At 43.2% G+C, this 16785-nt stretch overlaps 1 protein-coding gene across 1 annotated transcript in view; it reads left to right on the plus strand.

Annotated features, from left to right (window-relative positions):
• Nucleotides 1-310: 310 nt before the first annotated feature.
• Nucleotides 311-16785, plus strand: part of MDN1 (midasin AAA ATPase 1) — a 158912-nt gene continuing 142437 nt past the window's right edge. The window contains exons 1-2 of the mRNA XM_007195955.2: nucleotides 311-575; nucleotides 8123-8349. Of these exons, the coding sequence (XP_007196017.2) occupies nucleotides 474-575; nucleotides 8123-8349 (329 nt within the window). The 5' untranslated portion in view covers nucleotides 311-473. The remainder of the gene's footprint in view (nucleotides 576-8122; nucleotides 8350-16785) is intronic.

A 16785-nucleotide genomic window follows, 5' to 3' on the forward strand; every position in this document is an offset into this window, starting at 1 on the left:
CATTCCTATCTGATCTTTTCGCCTGTTGAGGCAGAAGGATCCCATACCCCTACAGGCTCCCTAGCTTCTCCCGCATGGCGGAATCTTCTGTCTCGCTATCCCACCACTCGTCGTCTCCGGACCTCCCATCACAGCAAGCTCTTGCCTCGGCTCTACAAGCCATTTCTGCTCGGATTCCCCAGCGGGAGTTGCCCGGATAGGGACGCCCGCGTTTCCGGTGCCGAGGGGGCGGGGCCGGCGTCGCGGGGCGGGGCCGGCGTCTCAGGCCTGCGCCGTCGCAGGCCGGTGACGTAGTGCGCCGCGTGCTCCCCCCACGTGTGCTGCAGCGTTCTGGGTGTCCGCGGAGAAGCGGCGGTTGTTTTCTCTGGGGGCGAAGTTGGTGGCAGCTCCGGCGCGGGGACCTCAGCGGCTCAGGGGCTCTGAGCGCGAAGCAGGGAGCGTCGGTGGCCGTCTGGGGCGGAGGGCCCGCGGTCATGGAGCACCTCTTGCTGGAGGTGGCGGCCGCGCCTCTGCGGTTAATCGCTGCCAAGAACGAGAAGAGCCGCAGCGAGCTGGGCAGGTTCTTGGTCAAGCAGGTAAGAGAAGGAGCGAGAGGGAAAGCGCCCGGCCGCCCCCGCCACCCCCCTGGCGCGTGCCCCATGGCCCTGCGCGGAGACGCAGGGGACAGGAAAGCGGCGTCTTGTTACTCTGGCCCGCTCCCCAGGGCTGGCCCGTGGCGGAGGCGTCCGCGCGCGTTTGAGAAGCCAGGAAGGAGCCTTCTGTTTTTCTCGGGGGGAGAGACTTGCCTTCCCCTCTCCACCGACTTACCCCCTTGCAGCGCCCTGACTGCGTGCGGCAGATGTGGCCTTCGGAGAGAAATGTGGGTGGTTTTTCTGTAATTGAGGTTGTGTGTCTGCCCTTTTGACATATGTATTATCTAAGTGTGCCGAGTCCAGTCACCCCTGTTAGCTTGGGTGAATGTTTCCTGTCTGCCCAGTCCCGACTTTTCGGCCCACTGACAAGCATTGATTGTGTTCCTGCTCTGCCTAGCACACAGTATGGCACTTTGAGGAGACATAAATTCGTTAAGGTCTCTGCCCACAGGGTATTTAGTGTCTATCTTTAGAGACCGTTCATAAACACAGAAAACAACTGATGGACAAAGCGAGACATTGAGTGCATAATTTCTAAACCATGGGAATTATGAATTGGTTTTCTGGGAAATGGGTGCTCTGGCCTTTTAAGAGCGATCTCTCGTTTACCACCAGCTGTCTGAGTTTTTTCACGTGGCATTTTAACTTCGTGTTTTGTGCTTCCCCACCCCCCCCATATCTGTTAGCTTCTTTTTTTAAAATTAATTAATTTATTATTTATTTTTGGCTGCGTTGGGTCTTCGTTGCTGTGCGCGGGCTTTCTCTAGTTGCGGCGAGCGGGGGCTACTCTTCGTTGCGGTGCGCGAGCTTCTTACTGTGATGGCTTCTCTAGTTGCGGAGCACGGGCTCTAGGCACACGGGCTTCAGTAGTTGTGGCATGCGGGCTCCAGAGCGCAGGCTCAGTAGTTGTGGCGCACGGGCTTAGTGGCTCCGTGGCAAGTGGGATCTTCCTGGACCAGGGCTCAAACCCGTGTCCCCTGCATTGGCAGGCGGATTCTTAAGCACTGCGCCACCAGGGAAGTCCTGTTAGCTTCTTGAGGGTAGAAAAATTTTTTTTTCTAATTCCAGTATGTAGACCGTATATATCCTATTGCTTAGAAAACAACAGCAGTATTTTGTGTCTGGAGTAGCTGGGAACTAACATGAGAGGCATTTCTGTTTGGTGACAACAAATGAACATGTATAGCAAAGGGGAGTGGAAGATATGCCTGGGGTTATGTGGCTTGTGATTCCCCCAGGGAAGGGAATCACATAAATGGAGAGGTCTAGGAAAGAAAATGGATTTTTGGTGGGCTGGACTAAGGATAGAGATGATCAGTTTATATGAGCCGAGCTTGTGGTGACAGGCTCCTGAATTATGTATTATGGCTAGACGTATTTTTCTGTAAGTGGGCTTGCATTTAGAACAGAGGTTCTGAAGCTGGGGCTCATGGACCATGGACAAAAGGGGATTTATTTATGATTCTCCACTGTAATTGGATATAAAATTGGTGCTTATGTATTGTGAGTAAAATGAGAAAAATGGTTTGTAGCCGTTTTTAAGAGAATCTGATATTTTGAAGTGCGAACCACTCAGGTAGATTCTGAGACTATATAGTAATGCTAAGGAACTTAAAAGCTACTCGAAAGTTTAGTTGAATTAAGGAGATTGGGACACCTGTGCTTCCCCTTTCTTTGTCTCACGTAATCTGTCTCTCAGATTCTATCCAATCTGAGAGATGTTTTTCAGGTTTGTTCCTTTCCATTTTCAGTAATAGTTTCAAGCCTTTCGCTCAGAGAAGAGTTGATTGTGTTGTCATTCTATTTTTCTCCTATTTTGGGAAGCAAAATAATTTTTACTGGAAAGCAAAGGCTTTTTTTTTTTTTTTTTGGCCAAGCCGCGCAGCTTGTGGGATCTTAGTTCTCCAGCCGGAGATTGAACCCGGGCCCTCTGCAGTGAAAGCACGGAGTCCTAACCACTGCACTGCCAGGGAAGTCCCAGCAAAGTTTTTTTTTTTTTTTTTTAAATACAGTAGTTAGGAATGGATTAGTGCTTATATTTAGCAGCAGTTAATAGACACTATCATTTTTTTCTTTTTTTCTTTTTTTAATTATTATTTATTTATTTTTGGCTGTGTTGGGTCTTCGTTTCTGTGTGAGGGCCTTCTCTAGTTGCGGCAAGCGGGGGCCACTCTTCATCGCGGTGCGCGGGCCTCTCACTGCCGCGGCCTCTCTTGTTGCGGAGCACAGGCTCCAGACGCGCAGGCTCAGTAGTTGTGGCTCACGGGCCCAGTCGCTCCGCGGCATGTGGGATCTTCCCAGACCAGGGCTCGAACCCGTGTCCCCTGCATTGGCAGGCAGACTCTCAACCACTGCTTCACCAGGGAAGCCCCCCCAGCAAAGTTTTTGAAACATTGCTTCTCATGGAGTTTGGGATCTGAAGTAAGAATTTTTTAGGATTGTGCTTCCTTTTTTTTTCTTTATCTCAGTTGGTGACACCACTGTCTCTCTATCCAGTCCCTTTTCACTCCTTTTCTGTCACATATAGCCAAGTCCTCCTGATTTTCCTTACTCAGTATTGGATCTGTTCCTTTCGCTTTGTCCCTACTACCGCTACCATCCTACAGTTCTGACTCTTAATTGCACCGTGGAGGTGTTCTTTCCACCACCACCAAGCAAGTCTCAGACACCAGCTGGTGTCCTACAGTTAACTCAATTCTGACACTGTTTATCTGCAGAAAGCATCATATTCTTCAGGGTAAAGGCTCAGCCCTAAAAGACTTCTCCCACCCGCAATATACCACCGATTGTCACCTGTGCTTCTGATCAACTGGCTATAAATTAGAGGTTCCAATGACCTCTTCCTTGGGTTTGATTAATTTGCTAGAGTGGCTCACAGAACTCAGAGAAATGTTTTACTTACTAGGACAACCAACCCTGAAGCTCTCTGAACCATGTTCTTTTGGGTTTTTATGGAGGCTTCCTTACGTAGGCACAGTTGATTAAATCTCTGGCGGTTGGTGATTGAACTCTCCATCTTTAGCCCCTCTGCCCTCCCGGGAGGGCACGGAACTGAAAGTTCCAATACTCTAATCACATGATTGGTTCTCCTGGCAACCAGCTCCCATCTTAGTGGCTTTCCACAATTCACTGCATTAACATAACAAGACACCTTTATCTCTCTCTCTCATCACAGGAAGTTCCAGGGGTTTTAGGAACTCGGCCAGGAATAAGGTGGAAGACCCGATTTGTATTTCTTATAAATCACAGGGTCACATCTTACCTCCTTGATCACTGTTTATGTTGAGGAAGAGCAGAGTGCTTAAGAGCATGTGTGGGTACTGGGGCTGAAGTATGGCTGAAGATCAAATCCATTCTCTCTCTCTCTTTCTTGTTTTGTTTTGTTTTTTGTCCGCACCGCTCGGTTTGCGGGATCTTAGTTCCCCTACCAGGGATCGAACCTGCACTGCCTGCAGTGGAAGCGCGGAGTCTTAACCACTGGACCGCCAGGGAAGTCCCTCTGTTCTCTTTTATTTAACTGCCTTTGGGTCCTCCCACAGGTTGCTCAACTCTCCTGAGTCTCAGTTTCTTGATATGATATGTATTACGTATGGTAGCCGCTAAATAGTTACAGAGAGTAGTTAAAAGCAGGGACTCTGGAGCCAGGTTCTGTGACATGGATTCCTGGTTCTGCTCCTAGCTTTGTGACCTTACCCCTTTTTTATTTTTCAGTTTCCTTATCTGTAAAATGGGGATAATTTTACCTACTTCATGGGTTGCTATGAGGATTAGATGCCTAGAATATAGTAAGTGCTGTCTATAAAAGTGGTTGCTGTTATTATTGCTATAAATAAGATTGTTGTGAGATCTAAATGTTGTGAGATCTAAATGTTTGTGAGATCTAAAATGCATGAATCAAAAAGTGACAGAAAAGGAAAAATAGAGAAACTCAAAATTATAATTGGAGACTTTTAACACTCTAGCCTCAGTCATTGATAGTACAAATACAGAAGATCAGTAAAGATATAGAAGACTTGAACACCATCAACAAACCTGACCTAACTGGCATTTATAGAATGCTGTGTCCAGTAATTGCAGAATACATACTCTGCACATCTGGAACGTTCACCAAGATAGATCATAAGATGGGCCATTAAACAAGTCTCAACAAATTTAGGAGAATTGAAATCACACAAGGCATATTCAGTTACCCCAATGAGATTAAATTAGGAGGAAAACCCCTCAAAATGATGCTGGGAAAAATCCCTAAATGTTAGAGATTAAATAAGAAAATTAAAAGAAACTGATGGCTAAAGAAGAAATCACTGGGAGAATCAGAAAATATTTTGAACTGTATGATAGCTTAAATAATTTGTGGGTTGCAGGCCCACAACAATTCCTTCTAACAATTAGAAGGAAATTCATAACATTTAGAGGGAAATTTATAACATTAAGTTCTTATATTTGGAAAAAATGGTTTGAAATTAGTGATATTTCTTAAGCTTCCACCTTAGGAAATTAGAAAAAGAAGAGCAAATTAAACGCAAAATAAATAGAAGGAGGAAGATAATAAAGATAACAGTGGAAACGAATGAAATAGAAAATGGACAAACAATATAGCAAACCAGTGAAACCAGAAGTTGATTCTTTGAAAAGATTGACCAAGAATAAAAGGGAAAAATCCAAACTATTAGAAATGAAAGAAGGACACCATTAGAGCGTTTGAAAAGAATAAAAAAATAAGTAACTAATATGAAAAATTTTATGCCAATAAATTAGACAATTTAGATGACAGGAGCATTCAGAGAATATAAATTACCAAAGCTCACTCAAGAAATAGACAAAAACAAGATAGGAATAGAGCAAAACTTCCTCAAGCTGATAATAGAGGATCTACAAACACACAGTTAATAAAGGAACAACCCGATCACAGTTAATAAAGGAACAACCCAATTTAAAAATGGGTAAAAGATTTGAATAAATACGTCACAAAAGAAGATAAATGAATGGCTATTAAATACTTCATACCATATACCACTCCACCTACACTAGAATGGCTAAAATTAAAACCAATAATACTATGTGTTGGTGAAGTTATGTAGCAACTGAAGTGCTCAGATATTGCTGGTGGGGATGTGAAATGGTGCAGATACTCTGGAAAACAACTTCTGTTAAACATTGAAAAATTTCTTAACATTTAATTAATTTATTTATTTATTTTTTGCTGCATTGGGTCTTTGTTGCTGCGCGCGGGCTTCCTCTAGTTGCGGCGAGCGGGAGCTACTCTTCCTTGTGGTGCACGGGCTTCTCATTGCGGTGGCTTCTCGTTGCAGAGCACGGTCTCTAGGCGTGTGGGCTTCAGTAGTTGTGGCATGCGGGCTCAGTAGTTGTGGCTCGCGAGCTCTAAAGCGCACGCTCAGTAGTTGTGGTGCACGGGCTTAGTTGCTCCATGGCATGCGGGATATTCCTGGACAAGGGCTTGAACCTGTGTCCCCTGCATTGGCAGGGGGATTCTTTTTTTTTTTTTTTTTTTTTTTTTTAATTTATTTTTGGCTGTGTTGGGTCTTCGTTTCTGTGCGAGGGCTTTCTCTAGTTGCAGCAAGCGGGGGCCACTCTTCATCGCGGTGCACGGGCCTCTCACCATTGTGGCCTCTCTTGTTGCAGAGCACAGGCTCCAGACGCGCAGGCTCAGTAGTTGTGGCTCACGGGCCCAGTCGCTCTGCGGCATGTGGGATCTTCCCAGACCAGGGCTCGAACCCGTGTCCCCTGCATTGGCAGGCGGATTCTTAACCACTGCGCCACCAGGGAAGTCCTAAAAATTTTTTTTTTTTTAATTAAAAATGAAAGTTTAGGGAATTCCCTGGTGGTCCAGTGGTTAGGACTCCATGCTTTCACTGCCGAGGGCCCAGGTTTGATCCCTCGTTGGGTAACTAGGATCCTGCAAGCCATGCGGCGTGGCCAAAAGTGTATTATCAAGTTGAGCATACAGTTACTGTGTGCCCCAGCAATATCAATCTTTGGTAATAAAAAGATTGAGTAACAAAAATATGGGGGGGGGGGAGAAATTGGGAATTTGGGATTAACAGATACACACTACTATATATAAAATAGATAAATAACAAGGACCTACCGAATAGCACAGGGAACTATATTCAATATGTTGTAATAAACCTATAGTGGAAAAGAATCTGAAAAAGAATATATACATATGTATGTGTGTATATATATATATATATATATATATATATATATATGTGTGTGTGTGTGTGTGTATAACTGAGTCACTTTGCTGTACGCTTGAAACATTGTAAATTAACTATACTTCACTAAAAAAAAAAAAAAAAAATAGTAATGAAGGACTTCCCTGGTGGTCCAGTGGTTAAGATTCTGTGCTTCCAACTGGAGGGGCCTTGGGTTAGATCCCTGGTCAGGGAACTAAGATCCCACACGGTGTGCAGCATGGCCAAAAACCAAAAAAAAGAGAGAGAGGAATGAACATGTGTCTATCAATCTCTTGTACATGAATGTTCATGGTAGCTTTATTGATGATAGCTGGAAAGAGTGCACATATCTATTAACATGTAAAAGGATAAACAAGTTGTGGTATGCTCATATGGTGAAACACTAGTAAGTAATAAAATGGAATAAATTATTAACACTACAAGTACAACTTTGGAACTTTGGAAAAAATTATTATATTTTTGAATATGGTATTTAGGTTGTGCTCAAGCTGTACTCGTATAGATAACCATTTAGTGTCAAAGTCTTTAGGCTATAAATTCATAGCCTTGGGCTTGCTGAGTCAGAGGGTATACACCTCAGGCAATTGAAACCCACTGTCACATTGCCCAGCAGCAAGGGTTGTGCGGACTTGCATACACACAAGCAGTATGAGACCTTTTACATACTTTTCAGTTTTCTTTTTTATGCTTATGGACATACTGAGCCCAGGCACTAGAATTTTGTGGTTTATTTCATCTTACATATCAAAGTGTGGCTGTCTGCTTTGGATCTGTCTTGTTTATTAATTAAAATCTGAAGCCTTCATGGGAATATATCATCATTCATTTCCAGGAACTGATTTCTTATCTTTATTCTTTCCTCAAGAGAGTTGGCAGTTTTGCATACTAACTGCACTTTATTTTTTTCTCATTTAATTCCTGTTTTCCTCCAAGACAAAGGCGTTGGGGGAAACACTGGATTCCCTGGAAACTGTTATGACTCTGAAACATTACTTTTCAAGGAAGCTGAAGCTATCTAGCATTTTACATGGAATCCTGGTGTCAGTCCTTTTACCTCAAACCCCAGTGGACTGAAACTTATTTGTAACAGCATTTACATTCAATTAACTAATCCTCTATTGCCAAAAAACCCCCACCATGTTTTATAAGATGAACTCAGTTATGAAGTCTGGCAATTGGATGTTTTGATTTTAAGCCAGGACTCTGTTCTTCTGTAGCAGTAGAAATGAAAGTCATTTATGTAGAAATTTTGTTTTGCCTTTGTCTCAGGTGTGGACACCTCAAGATCGCCAGTGTATCTTGAGTACCTTAGCACAGTTACTTCTGGATAAGGACTGTGCTGTGCTGGTTGGCCGCCAACTGCGCCCTCTCCTTTTGGATTTGCTGGAAAGGAATGCTGAAGCCATCAAAGCTGGGGGCCAAGTCAACCATGACTTACACGAAAGGCTCTGTGTGTCGATGAGCCGACTCATCGGTAACCACCCTGACGTCCTCCCGTGAGTAGCAGTTTTATTCTTCACGTTTCTCCTTGAGGTGGTAGAACCTACTCTCTCCTGGGAAGTAAGGAGGAGTCTGAGCTGAGATGAAGAGAAAAGGGGAAATTGAGAAAAGGGAGAGAGGAGTGGTACTATTTTATAAAAATAGTCACAGCAGAAGCCGTTTATCCAGCTCAGTTCACGGACTGACCATTTACTAGGTTTTAAGTCTTGACCATCAAGACAGGTCTGGAAAATATAACCAAGATATCTCCCTGCCCTCAAGGATTCTGTCACCTGGCAAGACATGCATATAAGGCAGATCTAAATGAGTTTTAGCTGAGGCTCTTACAGCATCCATTTCAGATGGGTGAGATTCTTGTTTGCTGGAACAGCTGAAGTGAGTGGGTTACAAGAGCTCTAGTGTCCCTTCTAACTTTCTGTAAATCTATCCACATCCAAAGTGTGATAAGAAGTTGTATTAGAACTGGATTCTGATGCATTTCTCTTTTGACCTGCTCTCTTTCCAACTTGGGCTGCTTCACCCCTCCTTAGGCAACCTCATGGTCCCCCGCTCCCACGAGGTTACCCCAATAATGCTGAACTTAGTGCGGACGCCCAGTTGGCATAGCGCCCTGCAGCCCGGAACTCCTGGCCCAAGCCATCCTCCTGCCTTAGCCTCCCGAGTAGCTGGGGCTATAGGCATGTGCCACTGCACCAGGCTTTCTCAAAATGATAGGTTTGTGTGGAATAGTCAAAAGAGGCAGCTAAATGAGTGTCAGGGTTTTTTTTTTTTTTTTTTTTTTTTAATCTTTTTTTTTTTTTTTTAAGAGCTAAGGGTCTGGCTTTTTATTTATTTGTTTATTTATTTATGGCTGTGCTGGGTCTTCGTTTCTGTGCGAGAGCTTTCTCCAGTTGCGGCAAGTGGGGGCCACTCTTCATCGCGGTGCGCGGGCCTCTCACTATCGCGGCCTCTCTTGTTGCGGAGCACAGGCTCCAGACGCGCAGGCTCAGCAATTGTGGCTCACGGGCCTAGTTGCTCCGCGGCATGTGGGATCCTCCCAGACCAGGGCTCGAACCCGTGTCCCCTGCATTGGCAGGCAGATTCTCAACCACTGCGCCACCAGGGAAGCCCGTCAGGGGTTTTTCAATTGGGAAGATAAAGGCCTTTAACGCTAAACATGAATAATGTTCTGTGTACTTATAGGAGCATCTTTTTTAAAAAATTAATTAATTAATTAATTGATTTTGGCCGCGTTGGGTCTTCATTGCTGCGTGCAGGCTTTCTCTAGTTGCGGCGAGTGGGGGCTACTCTTCATTGTGGTGCGCGGGCTTCTCATCCTGGTGGCTTCTCTTGTTGCGGAGCACAGGCTCTAGGCACACGGGCTTCAGTAGTTGTGGCACGTGGGCTCCAGAGCGCAGGCTCAGTAGTTGGCGGTGCTCGGGCTTAGTTACTCCATGGCATGTGAGATCTCCCTGGACCAGGGCTCGAACCCGTGTCCCCTGCCCTGACAGGCTGATTCTTAACCACTACGCCACCAGGGAAGTCCTAATTAATTTTTTTATTGGAGTATAGTTGGTTAACAATGTTGTGTTAGTTTCTGCTGTACAGTAAAGTGAATCAGCCATACATATACATATATCCACTCTCTTCCAGACTCCATTCCCATATAGGTCATTACAGAGGACCGAATAGAGTTCCCTGTGCTATACAGTAGGTTCTTTTTCTTTTTTTCCCCATAAACTTATTTATTTATTTATTTATTTTGGCTGCGTTGGGTCTTTGTTGCTGCACAGGCTTTCTTTAGTTGTGGTAAGCAGGAGCTACTCCTTCGTTGCAGTGCACAGGCTTCTCACTGAGGTGGCTTCGCTTGTTGCGGAGCACGGGCTCTAGGCGCACGGGCTTCAGTAGTTGTGGCACGCGGGCTCAGTAGTTGTAGCTCGCGGGCTCTAGAGCGCAGGCTCAGTAGTTGTGGTGCATGGGCTTAGTTGCTCCGTGGCATGTGGGATCTTCCTGGGCCAGGACTCGAACCCATGTCCCCTGCATTGGCAGGTGGATTCTTAATCAATGCGCCACCAGGGAAGCCCTACAGTAGGTTGTTATCAGTTATCTTTTATATACAGTAGTGTGTATATGTCAATCCCAGTCTCCCAGTTTATCTTCCCCTTTTCCCCCTTGGTAATCATAAGTTTGTTTTCTACATCTGTGACTCAATTTCTGTTTTGTAAATAGGTTCATTTGTACCATTTTTTTAGATTCCACATTTAAGCGATATCATGTGATATTTTGTCTTTCTCTGTCTGACTTACTTCACTCAGTAGAGCATCTCTTATTATTAGTCTTTGTCAACACAGTAAGTGCACTTTGGCTTTCCTGGAAGTATAATCTCTAGTCTAGTCCTTGGATGAGGTAATAAGAAATGAAGGCTTGGGGAAACCATAATTTGTGTGAGCTTTTCTAAAAGAGTAGCAAAAAAAAAAAAAATGGGCCCAGTTTGATGGGACTAAAAGATATACAGCAAAGTTAAAGATCACCATCGTACGAGGTATCAGGAGCTTATCCTCTGGGTTGATTGAGGATCTGGATTGTGGCCTCACTGGGAGCTTTAATCACTTAGGTGTGCTTGACTGGGGTACAGTTTCACAGGGTGTGCTGACTGTCCTGTGCTTACCCTGTAGGACTGACGCGTGAGTGACTTCAACCCCACTTCTCTTAAGCCTTAGTGGTAGAGTGCTCTAGTGCTGTGCTTGAGAATCATTGAAATGATGGATTGGCTACATCTGCTTTCCCATCAGCTTCAGGTTTTATGTTCATATTCAGTGAATGTGAGGCACACTCCTACTTTTTCTTTTCTTTTTGCCGAGGCAGTATATTTTACTTATGTTCTCACCTTGTTCCGGAAATGATATAATGCAGCTACAAAGGTGCCCGTGATGGAGTAACTTAAAAACAAGGAAAAAAAAAACAAAACACCATGTGTAAGTGTGTGTAAATGATGAGTCAATGCATGATATGAAATGAACTATATAGGTAGTGATGTGGAATGGGATTTCGATTTTTAGTTTTAAGAAATGTAGCTGATTAGTTTGGCTCGTGCTCTAAATTTCCTGTTTGGGAATTTACCTAATGTATTAGGAATATACCTAATATATTTAGATAGGATGCAGTCATTTATTCAGTAGGTAAATATGAGTCCTCCCTTTAAGCTCTGGGCCACATCATGGGGGTGAGAAAGTCCAACGTAATGAGTTTCTGTATTTGCAAACAATAGGATACAATACATTAATAGAGGTGTGAGCCAAATACATAAGGGAAGCAAGGAAATCATTAAACTAAGAAAAATGAGTGTGTTATCCTCTTGGAAATTAGAGAAGGTTTCGTACTGTGCAGATTGTGGAGGAAGAGTGAGGAGTGGAAGAATGCACAGATGAGAGATGAGATGGGGATGAAAATCTAGAAAAGAGAGACTGGAGAGGAGGAACCCAGTCAGGCTCCCTCGGATCCTAATGGCATTCATTTTCGGGTTCACACCTCTTTCTGAGGCCAAGGTGCGTACCTATTTGGAGTTTCCATCAGGTGTCTCAGTAGTAACGAGGTATTTCTTTTTATTCCCTTGCTTATGCTAGTTGTTCATTACTGGTCCCCCTTTCCCTAAGCTTCTTTGAGATATAATTGACCTATAACACTGTGTAAGTTTAAGGTGTACAGTGTGGCGATTTGATACACGTATTGTGAAATGTTTACTATAGTAACATTAGTCAACACATCCTTCACCTCACATAATTACCATTTTGTTGTTGTTACTTGTTCATTACTGTTTTTACATCTGCAGTCCTTGAATGCATTTTTTACTCTTTGGCAGATTCTTTAGCAGGACTCTGTGAGAACACTCCTGGTCTGTTGATGCTTTCTCTATTCTGATATACTAGTTTAGATTTCAAAGTTCTATTTTTGAAAAATCATCTAATTCTGTTCCTAACTTTCCATTCTTGTGTTCCCGGATTTCTTCAGCTGTAGCTTTGTAGATGGTTTCAGATGGCTAATACTACATTATGTGGTGATTTTTTTTTTCCCCTTAGTGTTCTCTCTTGAGTGTAACCTTACTTATAAGTTCTGATTGTACTTTACTCTTATATTTTGCACCTTTTAGTTCTTTGCTTTTTTAGTTTGCTCCCCCTTTCTTGTTTCTCCCCTCTCCCTGGTCCTTGCGAGTCCCTTTAACACACTGTCCTTTCAACCATGGCATGCAAATCTTGTGGAAACTGCCTTTCATTAATGATGAGGACTACAACAACCACTGTCACATTTTATTGGCATTGTCTCCAACCCTCAGAGGTTAGGTGTTATTCCCATTTTCCAGATGAGGAGACTGAGGCTCAGAGATGCTAAATAACTTGCCCAAAGTCCCTTTGCTAGGAAGTGGCAGAGCTGGAATTCAGTCCTAGGTTAGCTGCTTCCAAAGCCCATGCTCTTTTTTTCTACTTTGTGGTGCTGCCCACTCATCCTGTTGGAGCCATTCATGTATTTGTTGACTGATTTACACAGAACTTGATCTGAACAGCATGTTATAGCTAATGATTATATTTATACTCCCAGGAGGGAAAGAATACAGCAGTCCCCCTTTATCTGTGGTTTTGTTTCCCATGGTTGCAGTTACCTGAAGTCAGTCATACCCAAAAAAATTAAATGGAAAATTCCAGAAATAAACAGTTCATAAGTTTTAAGTTGCATGCTGTTCTGAGTAGTACAATGAAATCTTGTGCTGTCCTGCCCTGGATGAGTCATCTCTTTCTCTAGCATACCCATGCTGTATTTGCTACCCACCCACTAGTCACTTAGTAGCCATCTGTGTTGTGGTATTAAAGTGCTTGTGTTCAAGTAACCTTTATTTTACTTAATAATGGCCCCAAAGCACAGGAGTAGTGTTGCTGACAATTTGGATATTCTGTGCCTGATTTATAAATTAAACTTTATCATAAGCATGTATGTATAGAAAAAAAGTGTGTATAGAGTTCAGTACTATCTGTGGTGACAGGCATCCACTCCGGGTCTTGGAACCCATCCCCCGTGGATAACGGGGGGACTACGGTAATCACCTAAGTTCCTTTGGGTTGTACTGGGTTAATTTCTTGGCTTCAGTTTCGCATTTGCTGTCAGTTGTCCTGGACATGTGGATCCACATTAGTGCTATGTCTTTGATTGGAAAGAGCAATAATAGGTGGGCCTAGTAATGGTCTTTTGTGAACAATAGCAGGTGGAATGCTATGGTAGCGCATGCTTCATGTGTAAAGTGCTGTATATATATGGACAATCATGCTGAAATCAGGCTGGCATAGAGTGGAATGAGGGACCAAAAGTAGTTATGCTTTTATAAACCTCTGCTTCAAAACTGTGTTCAGGAATGTTGTAAAGGTAACACACACTTAATTTTAGACTTTTTTCCCCCCTTCAAGAATTATTTTACTTATTCTGGCGGCATTCTTCTGAGGAAAAGAACATCCTCTTTTAATTACAAAAGCAATATATTCAAGTAACACTCAATAATACAGAATCGTAAAAAGCAAAAGGTCCTCTCTCTCCACCCAGAAATCCTACTCTCCAGAGATAACTGCTATGTTTGGTATGTTTCCTCCCAAATCCCTTTTCTTTTTCTTACTCTTGCACCCATCTGAGATTGTGCACACTGATATATTTACATGCACACATTTTAAAAATAGCTTTATTGAGATGTAGTTTATATACCACGTAAGTGTACAATTCAGTGGTTTTTAGTATATTCACAGGTATGTGCAACCGTCCCCACAGCAAATTTTAGAACATTTGTGTGCTTATTTTCAAAATAAAATTTTAATAAAATCTAAAAACATTTGACTATATACTAATTTTAATAAAAACACGTATTATTATTTTTATCTTGCATCTTATTTTTAAATTTAGTCACATATGGACATCTTTGCATCAGTAAATAAAGTTGTTTTAAAAGTTGTGTAGTATTTTACCACTTCTTATCCGTTTGTTGGGCAATTAGGTTGTTTTTGAATTTTTGATGTATAACGTGACATTGAACATCCTTGGGCATGAAAATCTGTGGATCTGCTGTGTGAATTAGGAGTGTGGATTTTGGAACAGAATGGTGGTATTTTAGTAATAACACATATTTATACAGGCTTTAGAGTAAGTAAGTAGATAAACATTATCTTTTTAATCTTTGTACTGTGACATATTCAGGCACTCTTAGTCCCATTTCAAATATTTAGAGGGTTGACTAAGTTAACTAAGTTGTTCTAAGTGTCAGAGCCAGAACTGGACCACAGGTCTTACTTCTAGATGCTGAGTTGCCCAAGTAAGTGGCTGATCCAAGATTAGACGTTTAACTGGATAGTGGTTCTTGTTGCATTTTAGACCTTATGACTCTTTGTTTTATCCCTGGAAAGAGACCATTCTCCATAGACTTCGAATATTCTCCAGGGAAACATCTGATCATGTTATTCTCTGCCTAAGTATGCTTTACTGGTCCATCCATCACTGCCTGGATCAGAATTTTAGAGCACTTTCTGAAAATGGTGGGTCTCTAGAGAAAAGGGTGCTGTAGTCACCTAAGTTCAGGAGGGAATATCAACCCATCCTCCTTTTGTATACTTACAGTGGACCACAGTCTGTTTCCCTTGTGGGGAAGCCTTCTACTACACAGGTTTACAGCCATTGCCAGTCCGCTCTGTTCATTTCCCCTTATCGTCAAAGACCTCTTGGGTCGGGTTGATGACTTGGTTACTGCTTATCTCCTACATGTTTGTTGCTGTCCATTGATTCCACATGCACTGCCAACACCAGCTGCCCATGAGCTAGTGGACGATCAGCCTCCCACACTACAGCTGCCATGTCTCTCTTCCAAGCCACAGCTGAATCTTTTTTTTTTTTTCTGGCTGTGCTGCTCGGCATGCAGAATCTCAGTTCCCCAACCAGGGATTGAACCTGTGCCCCCTGCAGTGGTAGCGGGGAGTCCTAACCACTGAACCACCAGGGAAGTCCGCACAGCTGAATCTCCTGAGACCCAGTTGTCCAGTCTCCTTTAGAATATCATGAGCGTTAATGTACAAAGCCTTTATTCCTGTTGGCCTGGCTTGCTCATTGAAGTCCAAGCCTTCCCACCCATCTCCTGAATTCTCATTTTGTATCGTCCCACCCAGCTGACATCCAGGCCTCTTCCCTCACCCAAACCCTTTCCCTGCGTGTGCTCCATAACCTGCACACTCCCCTGTATACTTAGCCTCTTCTCTGAATGTTACTTTTGCTTCCTTGTCTTCACTGATTTACGGTGGTCTTGATACTGTGTCCGTGTTGGTCCTTAACCGGGAAGGGAATCTTTAATCGCACCCTCCACATCCCTCACAGTCTGCATGTTTAATGGGTGTCCTCCTTTCTGTTCTGTGAAGTGTTCTGGACATTCTTGTTGCCATGACACCTGCCATCTTCTGCTTTATTTTCTGCTGCTGCTTTCTTGTGATCACTGATGAACTTCTGAGCTCCTCTTCCTTCTTTGAAGAACTTGGCAACTGGCCCATCGTCTTCTTCCCCACCCCAGCTCCTGTGTCACACTTGGAATATCCATGCAGTGCTGACTCCGTTGTTCCTTGACTAGTTAATCTCCAGTGGGCTTCTGTGTTCATTTCACCTACTCTGCTCACTGCAGTGGTCACACCCTGGGTCTAGCTCACATCTGCACCACCACCTTACAAGTCACTGGCTCAAACGCTCCGTTCCCAGACTGCTATCTCCTCTCCCACTAGTTCACTTAACACACTAGCCTTTCTCCTCACTGGGACTGCCAATTCTTTCTTCCTGTTAATCAGCTCTTTCCAGTTTGTACCTTCCTTATGTGGCTTAAAATTCTATTTTTGACCTTATGGTTGCTGTCTTTCTATTAATATCTGCTTGTTTGTCTGTCGGTTCAGTGTTCTTATCTATCTAGAAAACCCCAACTCTTGATGAATCTACTTTCTTCATGTCTGTAGTAGAGCAACTGAATCACACATCTGATTATGGAGTTGGAAAGCCTGGATTCAGATAGCCTCTTTACGCTTAGTAGCTTTGTGACCTTGAGCAAATAAACTAACCACTTCAGTTTCCTTAGCTTTACATTTGGGATAGGAATACCTACTGTTGACATACTCCCTGTTCTAGTCCCACTTCAGAGTAGACCTGGGTAATGAGAGTACAGAAAGAGCTAAACTAATAGCTTTCATTGTAGACCAATACATACAGGGCACAGAGGAGTTTGCTTTGATTCCTTTTCAAACTTCCTGGGTTTCCTTCTACTCAACATGCCAAGGAGTACAGTAGAAACAACAAGGATGTGCTTCTACATCATTTACTATCTGAATCTACTGAGAATCACCATGTTTGCAGTATACATAAATTCTGTATAGTATGTTTAAGTTTTTAAAGTTTATTTTCAT

The sequence above is a fragment of the Balaenoptera acutorostrata genome, chromosome 14 (genome assembly GCF_949987535.1).
Source record: "Balaenoptera acutorostrata chromosome 14, mBalAcu1.1, whole genome shotgun sequence".
NCBI lineage: Eukaryota > Metazoa > Chordata > Mammalia > Artiodactyla > Balaenopteridae > Balaenoptera > Balaenoptera acutorostrata.